We start from the raw sequence: 18,681 nt of genomic DNA on the forward strand, positions 1-18,681 counted from the left end.
CTTTATCTTAATCACATCTGCAAAGACTCTTTTGCCATATAATAACATTCACAGGTTCCAGGGATGAGGACCTGGATTTCTTTGGAGGACGTTATTCACCATCTCCAGATTTGGGGATTCGTGTCATTGTCATCTGACCCACTGTATGTTTTCCTTCTGCTGTGTACCTCCTCCCCTCCCCCATACACACTGGGCCATCTACCGGGTGGAATCATTTCTAGGGTCTGAGGTTTTCAGAGTCTGGGGGCACTGGTGTGGCAGCTAATAATTATTGGGTAATTTGCGTTTTAGATATTCTGCTAAGGACTTTGTAGATTAGCCCATTTAATACTTGTGACAACCCAAGAGATTCTGTGGCATCCAACTTGGAGATGAAGAAATAGAACCTTAAGGAGGTTAGATAGTTAATTGCCCAAGGTCCCTCGGCGAGTAGATGGGGGAGCTGCACGCAGTCCCAGGCAGTGTGGCTCCACAGTTGGAGTTCTCACCCCTACGCCAGGCTGCCCTTGGACAGCGGCAGATCCTGAGATGTGGGCTACAAGCACGTCTCCTCCCCGCAAGCACCAGCCATGTGGCAGAGCCAGCGCCCTAGCCTGGCCCTGTAGTCCCAGCTTCCTTCCTTTCCCCTCCGGGCTCTGGGATGTATCTTCCCAAGAAGGGACAGGCAGGAAGAACTCTTCCACTCTCTCCCAGAAGGACACCAGGAGCTCCAGGACCAAATGACTGACTGACTGTGAGAAGAGCCCCTACTCCTCCAGGTAGCCTGGCTGTCACCTGCCCTTTGGACAGGAATAGAGCTGGCAGTCAGCCACTGCTGGCTGAGTTTGAATTTGTTTGCAGGTCCTGTCATGATATGTCATTAAGCATTCCTGGCTAGAAGTCAGACAGGAGAGAGCCCTGGAGGGCATTCTCACACCCTGTGCTCCTGAGAGGCTGCCCTGCTCTGGCGGCCCTGGGACTCTCTGGGGCCTTTTGCTTCCATTTAGGAGGCCGTGCTGGCAACTCTCGCTGGTACAGTAGCAACTGGAGTTTGGGGAAAGGCTGTTAGGCTGTGAGTCATCTTCCCTGACAGCAAATTCTGAGTGCCGGTGGGGCAAGGTCCAGCAGACTCAGGAAAGTTAGAAATCGAGAACTCTGCCTGGTAGCCAGAGGCAGGAGCCAGATGTGGCAGGAGAGCCACGCTTCCTCAGAAGGCTTCCTGGATCAGCCTGTTCTGAATCCCCAATTGGTGGAACCGTAAAATGCCAAGCAAAGGGATGTGTCATGAGAATTAGGACCTAAACTTGTAGACTGACCTTAGAAAATGCTCACTGTGGGTTCCTTTGCAGGACGTGCCTGCCGCAGAGCTATCCAAGCTGGGCCTGCAGCATCAGGAAGCCAGATAAACACTACACTCTCCCAGACTAGGAATTTATTAAATTCCATGTCATTTAAATGTGTTTTAATAATAAAAGTATGGATAGATTATTGATGAGAATACAAGTTTTTTGCATATCTTTTACATTATGTAAGTGGTTTATTTTTAAATAGAGTTTATTTTTTAAATAAATTTATTTATTTATTTTTGGCTGCGTTGGGTCTTTGTTGCTGCACGTGGGCTTTCTCTAGTTGTGGTGAGCAGGGGCTACTCTTCGTTGCGGTGCGCGGGCTTCTCATTCACGGTGGCTTCTCTTATTGCGGAGCACGGGCTTCCGTAGCTGTGGCTGGCAGCCTCTAGAGTGCAGGCTCAATAGTTGTGGCACACGGACTTAGTTGCTCCATGGCTTGTGGGATCTTCCCGGACCAGGGCTCGTACCCATGTCCCCTGCATTGGCAGGCGGATTCTCAACCACTGCGCCACCAGGGAAGCCCCCTCCTATTATTGTTTATTATTACTCAAGGACCCATACCTCCATCTCAGCTTTAGCAAGACAGCTCAGTGGTCCAGAGGATCCTTCTTAGTTTATGGAAATTGTCCTTGATTTACCTAACCGTATACAAGGGTCACCTCTTACTCACTTTCCCCTACCCTCCTTCATTGCTTTAGTTTTTCCTCTAGATTTTTACATTGCCACTTATATCTTTTCTTTGACTAATAGGTAAGTCCACACTGAAAGACATATCTTCTGGTACAGTGGCTTCAGAGACTGCTTAATTAGTCTGCCTTCTTTCATGGCTGGATATATATATTACGTCAGGTTCTGCAAAAGGCTTTGGAGAAGAAGATATAGAGGAAAATGATAAAATGGGGCATTTGAGGAAATTTTTAAACTCATGATTAGCCCCTTTATTTAAAAATAAGTCAGAATCTCTTTCAGAATTTCTAACAAAGGCTTTTAACTTTTGTGGTTTATCTGCCATTCTCTGAAGCACATGGTATATATTTATAAGTCCTTATGTTAAATTATAAGCAGAATCATGAGGTAGGGAATTAGAGATAAAGCTGACCACAAGTTAATCTATTCCAACACCTTTTTTTTTTTTTTTTTGTGGTACACGGGCCTCTCACTGTTGTGGTCTCTCCCGTTGCGGAGCACAGGCTCCGGACGCGCAGGCTCAGCGGCCATGGCTCACGGGCCTAGCCTCTCCGCGGCATGTGGGATCTTCCCCGACCGGGGCATGAACCCGTGTCCCCTGCATCGGCACCACCAGGGAAGCCCCAACATCTTCTCTTTAAAAGGCCTGCAAATGTGGTGTTCTGTGCTTCTGTTTCTGAAGGGAAAGCATTTTGGTGACTACCAGGAAGCAGCAGTGGGGGCAGGGTGGAAGTATCATTGGCCTGGCAGCTTGGAGACCTTGATTTTATCCCACTTTGACATCTGACTTGTGTACGACCTTGAACATAACAGTACCCTCTTAGGCCTTATTTGGCAGTCTGTAAAGTGAAAGAGTTAAAGAAGACCCCTTGGAAGCCTTCCAATTCGCAAATTGTTGGAAATCATCCTTCAGGAGGTCAATATCTAGGAGACTATGTTGTAATAATGAAAGTGAGAATGTAAAGCAGTTCTTGGTTTTCTGTGATATTGGGGGAACAGGGGTGGTAAAGTTAGCTAATATAGAAGTAGACATTTGTGTTTTCATGTAAGCAGTTCACATGTGGGAATACATTTTGATGCAAGCTAGAGAAAGAGCTTATGTTATGATGATCCAGCTTATTAAGTTAGATTACAAATGTTTCGTTTCTGGCTTACTGTGGGGCTCCGTAAGGATTTTTCAAAAGAATGAATGAGAAATGATCTTAATGATGTGTATCGTTTACCACCTGCCTGATGTGCCAAGCACTGGAGGTACATCCATGAATAGCGCAGAGCCGACATCTGCCCTCTCCAAGAGGCATGTGTTATTACCCCTTAGTTACATACGGGGAAAAGGAATTCCACTGAAAAATGAACAGCAACGCTGGCAGCTTTCGTTCTCCAGAAGCCCACATTTTGTGCCAAGGAGCAAAGTAATCTTCCATTTACCAAGGGCTTCTTCAGCTTTTTAATGATGTATTAAACACCCAGTCACCAAATATCTGTGAGTTTTGGTTGTAGCAGATGGATTTGGGCGTTGGGTGCTGGAATGCATCCTGTCGCAGCTGATCATTTACTGGTTCTCTGACTGTGGTTGGATGGAGTTGGCATTTGTCTCCTAGGGTCCTCTTGCCCTCAACAGTTTGTGGTTATGGTGACAAAATTATAACATGATAAATACAGGCATACCTCTGATATATTGCAGATTCCTGTCCAGACCATTTCAATAAAGTGAATATCGCAATAGAGTCACTCAAATTTTTTTGTTTCCCAGTGCCTATTAAAGTTGTGTAAAAAGTTTAGACTAGGGCTTCCCTGGTGGCACAGTGGTTGAGAGTCCGCCTGCCGATGCAGGGGACACGGGTTCGTGCCCCGGTCCAGGAGGATCCCACATGCTGTGGAGCGGCTAGGCCCGTGAGCCATGGCCGCTGAGCCTGCGCGTCCGGAGCCTGTGCTCCGCAACGGGAGAGGCCACAGCAGCGAGAGGCCCGCGTACCGCAAAAAAACAAAACAAAACAAAACAACAACAAAAAGAGTTTAGACTATACTGTAGTCTGTTAAGTGTGCAATAGCATTATGTCTTAAAAAACAAAGTACATAGCTTAATCAAAAATACTTTATTGCTAAAAAATACTAATCATTATCTGACAATGCAGGGCTGGCACAAACCTTCAATTTGTAAAAAACAAAACAAAACAAAACAATATCTGCGAAGCACAGTGAAGTGAAGTGCAGTAAAATGAGGTATGCCTGTATTATGGTAGATGTATAAACAGAGGAAAGAGGACAGCAATTTAAAGAGTCTCCAAAAATTTTAAGGTACCCAGATCCAGGAAGGCATTTGGTGTGTGTTATGGGATAAGAGTCACTGGGACAGTTTTTCTCTCCCTCCAGAAAGGAAAATACTGATTTCCCCAGACCTTTAACAGCAACTGGGGTTTATCATTGCAAAATCTTTGGAATTTGATGAGTAGAAGTGGAATCTAGTTTTGTAATCAATCCAAAAAAATTGTTTTGGATTGCCAGAGAGACTGAGCATTGTTGCATAATTTTTACAGCCTATTTTCGTGTGTTTGTTTTATGAATTGCCTGTCCTTTCTTTACTGTCACATTTTTAATTGGGATACTTGCCTTTTTTCTAATTGTCTTATTAGAGTTTTTACAAACTCTTATAAGGATGCCAACTCCTTTTCCATCATATATTACTACTATTTTTTCTTTTTTTGGTATTTTTATATTTATTATGCTTTTTATATATTTATTAGTAAAAACTCTAACAATCATTCCTTCAGTGTTTATGTCTTTGATGTTATTCTTAGCAAGACCTTCCAGGCCCTTGAATGATATAAGTGTTCCCTTACATATTTTGTCAATATTCTCATGGGTTTTTTTAATTTAAAAGTTGAATCTGTCTGGAAGTAATTTGGATATATGTCATGATGCATGGAGCTAACTTGATTTTTTCCCACATGTTAACCAATTATACTATCGTTCTTGAAATTACTGAATTATCAACTTTTTCCCCACTAATATAAAATGACACTTTTACTATTTACTAAAATCATATTTCTAAAACAGCATGGTTGTAGCAGAGAGGTCAATGAAAGATAACAGAAAGCCTAGGAACTGAGAAAATATACATATATGTTCATATATATATATATATATATTCTTGTGTGTGTGTGTCCCTAAGCTTTCTGTTACCTTTCATTGACCTCTCTGCTAGAACCACACTGTTTTGGTAGTTGCATCTTTGGAGTCTATCGGTACATCTTGCAGAGCAAAATAACTCTTCCTTCATAATTTTGTTTGCCAGTTGCTGCCATTTATTCTTCTACATGGATTTGAGAATTTTACAAATTAAAGTTGGTGTCAGGATATCTATAGTAATTAATATATTGATTTAGGGGAGACGACACTTTTTAAATACTGACTTCCCATCCGGGAAGGCACATATCATTCCATTTATTTCCGTCTTCTTTGATGACACTCAGGTAGTCTGGTGTATGATATCTTACGTGAAAGCACAGGCTCTGAAGTCAGGGAGTCTGAGTTCAATCCAAATTGAGCTGTGTATTTACTTGTTTCGTAATGAGCAATTTTTTCCCCCAGTGACTGGAATATAGTGGGAAGTCAGCAAACATTTGTTCAAGAAATTTTTTTTTGACAACCAGGGAGAATTAAGCGAGAGGGAGAGAAAGAGGGAGAAGGAGAGACACTGAGAGAGAGAGAGAGAGAGAGAGATACTGAGAGAGAGAAAACAGCCTTTTGTCAGCATTCCTAGCAAAATCCTGTGCTAAAACTTTGACTGGACCAGCCTAGGTCACGTAACTACCTCTAGCCAGTCACTGTAGCCAGGGGAGTCAAATGCTTTGCCATATTCATATAAATTCACATTTTTTCTTTAGAACCACATAGCTCCCCAAACAGGAGTCAGTCAGTGAACCCTGGGAAGAGAGAAGGAAGGAGTGGATATAGGGGAGGCTATCAAGAGAGAAATTTTTAAAATGAATGTTGAGGGCTTCCCTGGTGGCGCAGTGGTTGAGAGTCCGCCTGCCGATGCAGGGGACTCGGGTTCATGCCCCGGTCCGGGAAGATCCCACATGCCGCGGAGCGGCTGGGCCCGTGAGCCATGGCCGCTGAGCCTGTGCGTCCGGAGCCTGTGCTCCGCAACGGGAGAGGCCACAGCAGTGAGAGGCCCGCGTACCGCAAAAAAAAAAAAAAAAGAATGTTGAACTTTATCAAAATGCCATCTAGGCATCTCTTGAGATGATCAAGTATTGGTTTACTCTTACTGATGATGGTGAGTTATATAAGTAGATACCCTAATATTAAGGTAGGAGAACAAAACCTACTTAGCTGTGCCCTGTGGCAGTACCAGAGGTTCTGGGAGAACCAGCTTGTTTTCCTTTTCCTTCTCTTTTTCCTTCTTCTGGGGCTTCTGTGGACTTTCCTGCCTCTCCTCAGCCCTCTGATACTGGTGTCTCCAGAGCTCTGTCTTTGGTTTCGTGCTCCGAGTGGTGGCATGGTTTTCACTGCCTCTCCTCTGAGCTTCCTACTCATATATCCCACAGCCTGACAAGTTGCATGGCCCAGAGGCATCTCAAACTCTGCACGTCCAGCACGTAACTCATCAGCCCTCATAAGCCTGCTTGGCCTCTTGTATTCTTGACAGCTCCAACCAGTCACTCAAACCAAAATCCTTGAACTTCCTCTCTTTATCCTCCATTGCCCACACGTGTCTCAGTTGATTTTATGCCCTGTGTTAGCCTCGAACTCGTCCGCTTCTACCCCCCAGGCTGCTCCTAGCGCAGGCGCCCATCAACTCTTGTCTTTACCAGTTGTCCTCAAATTTTAGCGAGCATTGCAGTCACCTGGAGGGCCGATCAGCTCACACATTGCTGCTCCCACCCCCCAGAGTTTCTGACTCAGCAGGTCTGGGATGGGCCTGAGGGTTTCCATTTCTGGTAAGTTCCAGTGCTGCTGCTGCTGCTGGTTCAGGGACCACACTTTGAGAACCACAGGCCCGGATCATTGCAGCGGCAGCTCCTTTCTGGTCTCTGGTCTTCCAGTCTATCCACACTTAATCTATCCACACTTCAGCCAGAATGTTCCAGCTCAATACTGATCCAGCAGTGCTACCGTAAGCCTAAGCTTCTCACCAGGGCAAGGCTGCGAGCCGGCCCCTTCCTCCCTGGTCAGCCTCACCATCCCCATCCCCAGACCCACACTGCGCGGGGCTGTCCACAGGAACTCTGTTCTTTGCCTTTCCTCGTGGTATTCCGTAGGCCAGAAATGTCCCTTCCATGGTTTTCACCTGCCTCAGCCTCACTCCTCCTTCATCATTGAGCTTTCCTGTGATCTCTTGGAAATTTGCATGAGTTCCCAGAGGGAGCTTAATGCATCTTGCCTGAGTTCCCATAGCACCCTGCAGGTACCTCTGGCTTATTTCTTACCATTATTGAATTGTTTGCAGAGCGCTGTGTTCGCAGATGAAGGTATTTAATGCCTTGAGTACGCAGAGGTTCATCAGAAGACGCAAGTGGGCGGAGCTTTAGAGCAAGAACAAAAGGGAGCCTTTCGCTTCCATTCCACTGTCAGACAAGAGTGTGTTATTCAGCCCGTTCTCCAGCCAAGAGAAGAGGGACATGTGCGGGAATCCAAGATAGGTTGTGAGTTGGAACCACCTTTTTAAGTCCACCTTTGTGGACTTAAGTAATCTTTTGCTGTGTTTGGGAGCTCTCTGGGTGTTTTCCTCCCCAGTGGACACATTCACTGGCTACCCCTTTCTGACTCTCTGGGTTTCTGGGAGAAGGAGGAGGATGCTGCCCTAGGCGCCCTTCCTCAGCTCAGCCACACGCCCATAAACAGGCCACTTCCACCCTCACGGTGCTCCCCTGTCCTCCTCCCTAACTCTTAAAAAACACTTTTTTTTTTTTTTTTTTTTTTTTTTTTTTTGTGGTACGCGGGCCTCTTACTGTTGTGGTTTCTCCCATTGCGGAGCACAGGCTCTGGACGCGAAGGCCCAGCAGCCATTGCTCACGGGCCCAGCCTCTCCGCGGCATGTGGGATCCTCCCGGACCGGGGCACGAACCCGTGTCCCCTGCATCGGCAGGCAGACTCCCAGCCACTGCGCCACCAGGGAAGCCCAAAAAAATACTATTTTTTAAAAAAGAAGTAAGGTTGTGGGGTGTTGACACCTTGGCTTTTCACGGAAGCCACGGTGGACCCAGAGGGCCAAGCACAGAGACCCAGAGACCTGCCCCCAACGTGTGCACCTTCATTAGATAAAGGGGAGGGGCACAGGGCTCGGGGGTGGGGAGTGGGGGGACCTTCAAGGTATGCCCTGCTGGTGTCGGGGGCGGCTGTCCATATGCTAAGCTTCTAAAAATGTTGAGGTTCTAATTGTATAGTGCTTCACTTAGGTTTTACGTCTTTAGGATGGGAACTGTGCATATGATGAATAACTGTTTGGAAATCATTGTTTTTGCCAGCTAAGTAAAATTCCTTTTCAAAAAAGTGGGCATTTGCATTTTGCGGGTTACTGCTCATGAGTTTGTTACTTTTACGTGGGATTCGTTGAAATGGGATTAGCTTTTAAGTGGAGTCAACATTCCACGCGGATTCATCACCCCTTACGTCCACACAGTCCATGGACTCAGGGTCTGACGGTGACAGTTCACCCAGTGTGAGTGGCCTCGATACGCCAGAGTCAGGAAAGCGAGCGTGGTTCAGTTCTGGTGTGGTGCCAGCTGTGGCTAAAAATCCAGTGTTGCTTCAGGGTCACCCGGGCACTAGTGTGAGATTCTCCTGGAGTCAAACAGGGAAGACATTTGGCTACTGGTTCTCTAAGGCGGTTCTAGCTTTTCAGTGATAAAACCGAGGACAGAGGCAGCATAGATAATTGAAATCCACAGGATATCTCTAAAACTCATTTTCAGCAGGTGGTTTCTGTTTTCTTGCCCATCAAATCTATTTACCAGAACTGCTGACCATGTAACAGAACTGACGGATTTGAATATCATCCCTCCCCACTTTGTCCCATCTTCATTTAATGTTAAAGGAGAAGGCATATAGCAGGGTGGAAGGGCATCAGAAATGCTTGGGTTTTTCCACAGTCCGGGTAATTGCCTTCTGAATAATCAGAGATCGACATTCTTTGCTCATCCTCTGTTACACAATGTAATTTTGAGTGCTTGAAGTCATCTAGCTGTTTCTATTATCAGCAATATTCCCAATAAAAGGAAGGAAGTTAGTTGAGGGATGTCACGTTTTTCAATTGCCTTTAAATTCTTCTGTTCTCCAGGTCACGCCCTGGGTTTGACCTTTGGAATCTGGGAATGGTTATGTTGACATACATGCCTGGCCCAGTGACACTGCAGCTGAGTTGCTAGGTTAATGAAAGCTTGATGCCTTGATTCTTGCGTGGCATGTATGATGTAAAGCTTTTTGACATAATCATAATATTGAAGTGCAATTAGGGTTTCCCCCGCCCAAAGCTAATTCTCTCTAGGGCTTTCTTGTGCTAGCCTCCTTCAGGTGCACTCACCATTTCATGGATTGTATTCTCGACCTTCCCCCCCGCCCCCATTTTAACACATGGTCTGTTCCAGACAGTTCTTTTCTGATGGCTGTAGATGAAATGACTCCAGTGTTTAAATAATTTCTCTCTTTCTTCTGATATTTATGGGGAGTGGGATGGTTTCTCCATTAGACTATGCTGGCCACATTTTCTGTGCATGGGTCTGTTGGCATCTTGGATGTCTTCTGCCTTTTATTTATTTTTTTAAAATAAATTTATTTATTTTTTGGCTGCTTTGGGTCTTCATTGCTGCATGCAGGCTTTCTTCTAGTTGTGACAAGCAGGGGCTACTCTTCATTGTGGTATGCAGGCCTCTCATTGTGGTGGCTTCTCTTGTTGTGGAGCACAGGCTCTAGGCGCACGGGCTTCAGTAGTTGTGGCATGCGGGCTCAGTAGTTGTGGCTCATGGGCTCAGTAGTTGTGGCTCAAGGGCTTAGTTGCTCCACTGCATGTGGGATCTTCCAAGACCAGGGCTTGAACTCGTTTCCCCAGCATTAGCAGGTGGATTCTTAACCACTGCGCCACCAGGGAAGCCCTTTATTTTTAAGTTTATTTTTAATTACCATTTCAGCGCTAACCAGAGGGTGGATCTGTCCTTTGTCACTGTGGTGTTTTCCAGGCATGGTGGGATATATCATCCTCTTCTCCACTCGCCCAGTAAGAGTCACTGAGTGTAATGACAATACTTCTTAAGAAAGAACAGCCTTGTCCCCAACAGCGACAGTAGAGAATGGGAGAGGGCAGGGGGCATCATAAGACACCGTGCTGGAAAGCCCATCACGGCATCTGGTCCAGCGCCTCGGGGCGCCTGTGGGTCGCATCTTGCTTTCACTGGCTCTGACTGCGTCGGCTGTGACACACGTGGTATGTACTGATCTCCCTACTTGCTTCACCTTCCCCAAGCTCAGCCAGATCTTCCACATCTTATGTGTAAGTTTTTTACAACTTTTACTTAGAGTCTCTTTGTGTACCATCTTAAGACCTTTCTGGAACAAATCAAGATATAAGTTAATATGTAAATAAGAACATGGCCTTCCTTCCAAGAAAGGCAGGTCTGGGCTTAAATCTCAACTCCTGCCCTCAGGTGAGTTGAGTAACCTTTCTGGAGCTTTAACTTCTTTAGCGTTAAGTTTGTGGGTTTGCTGTGCCTGTTACATGGGATCATGCACATCGGGGGGTGGGTCCTCAATCCCCTCTTGTCTTACTGGGGCACAGAGCAATTAGTTACCTTGAGCAAGGTCCCCCGAGTCCCAGCCCCATTTCCTAGGGTTTCATTTTACCAAGTTTCAGGGAAACTCTGTATTCTGAGGAATTTTAAATACAGCATCTTATTTTACCAAATAAAGACCTTACTGGGGGAAAAAAAAAAGTATATGTAGAATATTTATATAGTGACTACTTGCTAATTAATGTGAACCCCAAAATAGGAAATAGGCTTTTCCCATAAAACTAAATATATCGTAAATTTATTTTGTGATATTTAAGATATCAACAAACCGGAACGTATAATCCAGTAAACACCCATGGACTCAGTAGTCACTGCTTAAAAAAAAAAAATCAACGATGAACAATACTTGAAGCCCTTGAATACATCTCCTTCTCCACCAGGAGGACCACTTGCCTCCATAGGGAATTTATATGCATTTCTTTGTACCCTTATAATATACTCTTAAACTATATTCAATATTATTTTAAATACTTTAAAACCTCTAAGGTATGTGTTCTTCTGAGACTTATTTTTTTTACTTGATGTTTGTGAGATTCGTCCATTTGGAATGGGAGCTCGAGTTGTTTCATTTTCATTGTTGTATAATTTCCGTTGTATGGATATTCCTTGATATAAATTTTTTTTGGTGATGGATGTTAATGGATTGTGGATAAGGCTGTTTCCAAATCTTGGTTCTAAATCTGCTCCAATTGTTCTTGTAAGTGCTTCCTCATCTACCCCAGGGGTCCATTCACCTAGGAGGTGGATTGTAGGTCGTACGGAAACTTCATCTTTACTAGAAATCCCCAGAACGTTTTCAAAGTGGCTGAGCCAATTTACACTCCCAGCAACAATGTATGAGTTCCTGTGGGTCTACTTCTTGCCCATGCTAGGTAGTGTTTGACTTCTTAATTCTACTGTTCTGTTGATCAAAAAACAGCTGGTTGTGACATGGTATCTCATTGTAATTTGAAATTGTTATATTCCTGATGACTAAATATTGAGCGTCTCTTCATACGCATATTTCCTATTCTGTGAATTTCTTTTTCACATCTTTTGCCCAGCTTTCTTTCTGGTTGTCTTTTTATTGTTTTTAAGGATTTTGTTATGTTCTGGTTACCAATACTTGCTGGTTTCCTATACTGTAGATGTCATTTCTTGGGCTAGCACCTACCTTTTTTTCCCTTTTATTAGAGTGTTTTTTGCTTTTGCTTTTGGTGAATAGGAGTTTTAAAATTTAAAGTCAAAGTGATCTTTTCTTTTATGGTTGTATATTTTGATGAGTAGACATTTATATGTCTGTATTTTTGTGATAAAACCTCATGCTGCCAAATTAATATTCTAACCAGCAGAGCATAAAACACGGAGTTGGTAGATCTGTCGCCCACTGTGAGCATCTCATGACTATGAGTAATCTTCCATATATATAATGTGTGTGTATGTAACAAAAAAGACTATAAAAATTTTTATTTTGATTCTAGTTTAGGGATACTGTTTGGGGGGAATAACTCATCAAATGTGAAGGACTGTATCTTCCTCTTGCCTAAATGATCATCTTGGGTTTCTGGAGTGGCTTATCTGGAAAAAATCCTGTGGGTATCTGGGTTCGGGTATGATGGTTGAGTCTGGGTGGGTTTTGGTGACTTCCACCAGGTAAGTGCTCCGTTGATATCTGTTGCATAAATGAATATGTAATAGCGTCTGAAGTTGACAACAGACATGTCTGCTCAAAGAATAGACTAGTGGTTCTCAACCCCGGTTGCACCTTAGAGATACCAGTTCTCTTGCTTTGAAGTAGGACCCAAGCATTCATATAATTAAAAAGTCCTTCAGGTCATTCTAATAAGAAGCCCAGGTTGAGAACTTCTAGGTAAGATAATTGGAAGCAGGAAGGGGAGGGGAGGATTGGGACCACCTGTTGGGCTCTGAAAGGTCCAGGGGGCAGTGGAACATGGCGAGAATCAAAGTGAGGTGAAGGCTGGAGGCTGGTGTGAGGTCAGAGCTGACCGCTGGGGCCTGTGGCTCATCAGACACAGGAGGAGGAAGGAAGCATTCTGGGTGCTCGGTGGACAGTGGGCCTGGGAGGTGAGGCAGGACGAGTCAGTGGTTCCCAGTCCGGAGCAGCGATGCCCAGCAGCCTCATGGTGGGGCACGTGGAGGCTGCACTCCTGGTGCCTTTCTGACCAGAAGCCAGGGGGCAGGCGTGGGCTTATTTAAAAGGGACAAGTCAAATACCACCTTTGCTTACCCAGAGCTCAGAGGAATAAAGAAAGTAGTTTGGCCTGGGAATGGAGGGTAGACAGGGGACCCCTTGAGAGACGTAACTACTGTTTTAAAATCAGAGCCAACAGGGCAGCAGTCAGGGTTGGTTAAGGATATTTAAAAATAAGAATGATCTTTACAATGGGGTACCCCTTTCATGAAGTGAAGTTGGTTTGGCCCTGAGCTGTGCGTGTGTATACACCTGGGTGTGAACACTCAGTACTGCAGGTGGTGGGGAGTAATGGATTCCCAAGGAATTGTTGAAGTGGGGAGGATTCAGTCTCTGAGCTTGTTTTTGGAAGGTAGAAGTTATGGCAACTCCCTACCCACCCCGACAGAGAGAGACACACACATACAGAACTTTTCCTTCTGGTGGCAGCCCCGTTAGCAGCAGCACAGACTACTAGGGTGTGAGCAGAGATAGGTGCTGAATCCATCTGCAAAATTGGAACAGAGTCCAGAAACCCATAAGAGAAATATGGGGAGTGCAGTCAGAATGAATGCTTTAAAATTTGGAGCATAATGAAAGAGCAGTGCACTGGGAGTCGGGAAAAATGAAGTCTCAGTCCTGAGTCTGTTACTTAAAATCTGTGTGATCTTAGGCCATTTCATTCAATTCCATTTCTTTATTGAGCACCAGCATTTACTGAGCACCTTCTAGAGGCTGCGGACAAAAGAGTGAAAAAGACAGTATCTGTGTCCCTCAGGACGCTCACAACCTTGCCCAGGGGAAAGATATTTAAGTGGGTAGTAAAGTAAATGCTAAGAAGCACACAGGAGGAGTACTGAGCAGAGAGAGTGGTGAGTCCTGTCTGGGTGCAACTGGACCTGGACAGCCTTCAGAGAGTGGGGGGCTCTTGAGCGGCCCTCCAAGCCCGAGTCAGCTCTGCTGAGCAGATGCAGGAGGAAGGCCTTCCAGCTCAGTCACTTTGCCTGAATTCTCACCACCTTCATATCTGAGGGAAGCTCTAAAACCGGAGTCCAAGTTATTTAGCACAATTCCTGAAGCTACCGAGAGCTGTGGCCACCACCACCAGAGAGTATGCTGCAGTTACAGGTGGACCAGCTGCCTGAACTGCTGTGATTTCTCTCAAGACTTAGTCTCTTTCATCCGGTTACCCTGCACCAGCTGGTTTTCATCTTGGAGTTCCCTCTCCTTGGATATGTAACCAAGCTGGCGGGTGGGGGGGAGGTGTAATTTTTTTTTTCCTTGATTGTTGTGGTGTATTTTACCCACTTGCTTTCACTGCTGTAGTTCTACTCATAGCAGTGTCTTTGTTTTGTTTTTGCAAAATTTCTGTTCTTGACTATCCAGAAAGTAGGCAAACCAAATGGTTTTTCTCCCTGAGTCATAAATCTGATCTTGTTAATCCTCTGCTCAAAAACCTGCAATGTGGTTGGTACCTACAGAATCAAAAGGGATTTCCTTTCCAGAATCCTCTAAGGAACTGACCACAACCTAGTCTTCCCTTTCATGCTCTGTAATCTACCTTCTCTAGATTCCTGTCTTCTCCCCGACGAGCATCTTTGCATTCTTGCCTCTGTGCCTTTGCTTCTGTTGTTTCCTATGCCTGGAATTTCCTCTCCCAGCCCAGTCTCTTCTTCTTCCCATCCATGACCCACTCGTCTTCATAAAGCCTTCCTTGATCTCCCACCTTCAAAACCAGAAAGATGGTCTCCTTTCTCTCAACCTCAAAGTCTGAGGGGAAATGTCTATCGATCAGAATTCTATATCTCACTGAATTCTCAAACAAAAGCAAGTGATAGAAATTTGCCTATCAAACAAGTCTGAATGAGTTTGCCTCTCATAGACCCTCTCAGAATGAAAAGATATACTCCCAGTTGCATGTTCAGGGACCTAGGTTGCTACCTTGAGATCAGCCAAGGTGAAAGTATTTACACCGTAGAATCAGTAAATGATACAAAATAGGACATTTCTTTTTTCCTGAAGAGCCAACTCATCTGAGTGTGAATTGGTGACCCTGCTACATGTATATATGTATGTGTGTGTGCGTAGGTGACCATGCACACACATGTGTGTACACATAAATATTCGACACACTATTAATGTTGGACAGTTGAAACTGCACTGTCAGCCAGCAGTGCTTCCTCATTTGGCTGCTGGAGAGAGCCATGAGGGTCGGAGTCACTAGGAAGCGTGTCTCTCTTCCCACTCTCAACTTATCCTCCTCTCCTCTCCAGAGCTGGAATTGTAATACCTATGACCCCACCTCCTTCTCGCTTCTGTGTCCTTGGCAAATGTGGTCGCATCCTGGAATCAGAGCTAACACACTAATTGAGGATCTGTGTATCTGCAGTTGCTCAAAGTTCACTCTTTGTAGTAGAGGATCTTGGCTTGACTACACAGACATCAGTAAACGGTCTCCTGTTTCTGTTCATAATTTGTTCTCTTAGAAATGGGTGAAATGCAGGCAATAAGACTCTCATGTTAGAAGGAGGACTCTGCAGGCCGCTGCTGCTGTCTGTGCCCATACCTGCTGCTGGTCAGGCCTTGGGCCATCCCTCATAGGCCAGGAGGAGAGGTTCCAGTTCTACTGGGATAGTTGACCTCTGTTGGACACAGAAGCCAAAGTCTGATGACTGGAGCGCAGACCAAGAAGGAGAAGGCACACCAAGAGACAAGAAGTGACGTGTAGGTCAGGACTAGGGGAGCTGGGAAACCGAGGCTCCCAGGCTGGTGGTGAAGTTGACCTGTGCTCTCTGGGAGGCAGCACAGGGACGTGGGGCTGGGGGGGGATGGCAGAGGCCAGGGTCTTGGAGAGAGCTCAGCGACCTTGCAGTTCCTCTCCTGGGCTCTGCCTCAGGTGGCAGCTTCCTGCTGACGTGGGTCCGGAGGAGGTTAAAATGCTGGATGAGGGCAGGGAACTCTTGTGCTGCAGGGGAAAGTTGGAGGGTGTTTCCTGTCTGTCAGCAGGAGAAGGATCTTCTAGATTGAGGCTTGCTTCTAAAACTGCATGCCGTCACTCCGTGCCTGTTGCTTTCCTCCTGCCAGGGTCGCTCGTGTGAGAGTGCCTAGCACAGGGCTGGAGACAGGAGGGCCCCCGCAGTCATCAGCGGCTTTGCTGGCAGAGTTGAACATGGCCTGTTTAACAACGTCGTGCATACGTTCGTTCCTTCAAAGTACACAGGAATGCATCAGTTAGGAGGGAATTATCACTTTGGGGGCAGTCTCTGCCCTTGCCCCAGTCCATTAGCCTTCCAAAGCGAGCCACTTTTTATTTGATTGCTTTTAAACTTTTATTGATTTCTTGTTTCATTTGTCTTCTGTCCCTGGGTGCCCCTGTGCAGGGCCAGTTTTGCTGGAGAAAGTGCAGGAGGCCCTGTCGCAGGGGCTTCTGTGGGTGGTGCAGGCACTCTGCCAGGAGAGACCAGAGAGCACAAAGATACCTCAGATTTTCAGTCACATTTCTCTTTCTGAACCAAACTGGTTTCACTTCTCAGTCGTTAACTTTGTAGCAGAATTCTGGCGGTTGCACTGGTTTTGAGGGAGGGTGTCTATTTCAGACTATAAAAACTGCTTTTAGGGTGAAGCTGTGTGGTGGCCAGAGTCCCAGTGATGCAGGAGACCTGGTGACGTTCTCCTTCCAGGGGAATTCTTGGGGCTGTGCACGTATCAGTACAGACCCCTCACGGGGCATTGTTTTGCTTAGAGAAAAGCAACTGGAGTGTGTCACTTAGGCCTGAGGACCGCAGTGCAACACTGAAGGGACTTGTCGCAGGTCCACAGGCTCAGGGACCCAAGGAGTCATTCCAGCCCTGCTGGAAGGACTCACCGTGGGGAGGCTGCTTCCCCAAGCAGGGCAGGAGAGCCCAGCTTTGCTCTCCTGAGAGCTCACCGCAGAGCGGGCTGGAGGAATCCGCCGGACAGAGGAAAAGGACATCGGCAACTCGTGGTTATGTTTCGGAAAAGCTTCACACCATGCCCACCTGCAGTTAAAGGGCAAGAAAGGAGAAAGGGAAATTAGTAGTCTTTGAGTCTAATGTAAAGAAAGTTCTGCCTTTCTTGTTTAACTGATAAAGCCTCCTCTGACCCTTGGGTCACTGAAATGTCTCTGGTCCTGTGAACTCCGATGCTTGCTGAAGCTGTCCTGTCTGACTCATGGGGGCCAACCTAGTGTGTTGAATGCAGGATAAGCTGCTAAGTAGAGGCAAAATGATTGCAGCCTCTTACAGAAAAACAAACCTGGATCCATGGAGGTGAGGCCAAGACCTTCAATCCGATTGCCTAGAGAAAAGTTATTTTTAGAAATCCAAGTAAAGTAATTAAAAATAAAGAGAAAAATTTTCTCTCTGCTTGCAGCCAAAGGCAGTTAGATGGTGTTGGCCAGTGAACACCTAAGCTCATTCCTAGAGTTATGGGACAGAGTTCAGCTTCCTGTGGTCCTGGTGTGAGGTTACTCAGTTTATTTGAGGAGGTACAACTGAAATGAATAATTTAGTCATGGTCAACACGGGTAAAAGTAAGCTGTTTATTCCTCATACTAAAACATGAAGATAAAAGAAGATCTAAATATAGGAACACTCTTAAACCATCAAAATGCTTTAGCTTCCACATATGAGAGGAATTTTTACTCTTTGGAAATTTCGGAATAATAACAGCCTGGCATCATGCCCAGAATAGTAGGTGCTCAGTAAATAATTATTGAGTTGTTTTCTCCCATAAAGAGAGAGTAAAGAATAATATGTGCTTATTATAAAAATCCATGCACTTAAGGTAAAAATAACCTGAAATCCTACCACTTAGCCTTGAGGATATATCCTCCCAGACATTTCAATGCACATAAATGTATACCTTCTTTTACAAAACCAGAATTGTACTGTATGTGATATTTTATAAACTGTCTCCATGTCAATAAATTGGATCCTTTTATTTAGCTGCAAAGGGGCATGACATAATATCCAGTGTAAGGAAGAATTTGTCAATTCTGTAGTTTATGACTTGACACATCTCATGTGCTGTTTTTGTTTGTTTGTTTTAGCAGGTCTCTTCTGCAGAGGTACGCATCGGGCCCATGAGACTGACGCAGGATCCTATCCAGGTACACCTCCGTTCCTCTGTAGGGACTTGGTTTGCAGAGCAAGTGGTTATAGAAGCACTACGCGAGGGGCTCTTTCATATACAGCAGATGGCCATCCTTGCCCTGACGTGCATGCCCACATATCCATACGTGGTGTGTGTGTATATGCCTGTGTGCAAAGGCTTGTTTTTATTAATGTCAAACGAGGAATCAGATTGCTTTCTTGAAGACAAATATTGCTCCATTTTGAGTATAAATAATATAATAGGTAGAGCGATTGCATGGTAGGTCGTGAGGGAGAACAATTCTTCACCAAAAAACGCGTCTGTTCTACATGCTGCTTCCGCAACTGGAAAGGGAAGAAGCCGTGTGTGGTAAAGGGCAGGGCTTTGCCACGAGCCACGGCTGGGTGGGAATCCTGGCTCTGCCTGCTCTGTGACCTTGCATGTATTGCTTCACTTCTCTACCCAGTGCCTTGTCTGTAAAGTGGAGACGGTAATGTCTCTCTCTTAGGAAGTTATGAGCTCAAGGAAATAGCATCAGGTGCTTGGGACACTGCCTGGCAGTAGAAGGTGCTCAGTGATGGTAACTGTTGTC

General features: G+C 45.4%; 1 protein-coding gene across 10 annotated transcripts in view; it reads left to right on the forward strand.

Moving 5' to 3' along the window:
* Positions 1-18,681, forward strand: part of PDE8B (phosphodiesterase 8B) — a gene marked incomplete at its 5' end in the record, with an annotated part of 253,193 nt that overhangs the window by 87,080 nt on the left and 147,432 nt on the right. For 6 of the 10 annotated variants that reach the window (XM_082651425.1, XM_082651433.1, XM_082651428.1 and 3 more), the window contains one exon: positions 18,046-18,105. The exons of 1 other annotated variant lie outside the window; for it this stretch is intronic. In XM_082651425.1, coding sequence (XP_082507551.1) covers positions 18,046-18,105 — 60 coding nt within the window. The remainder of the gene's footprint in view (positions 1-18,045; positions 18,106-18,681) is intronic. 3 more of the 10 variants (XM_082651427.1, XM_082651432.1, XM_082651426.1) reach the window with 1 other exon arrangement.

This window comes from Grampus griseus, assembly GCF_964374135.1.
Source record: "Grampus griseus genome assembly, chromosome: 3".
In the NCBI taxonomy this organism is placed as follows: Eukaryota; Metazoa; Chordata; class Mammalia; order Artiodactyla; family Delphinidae; genus Grampus; species Grampus griseus.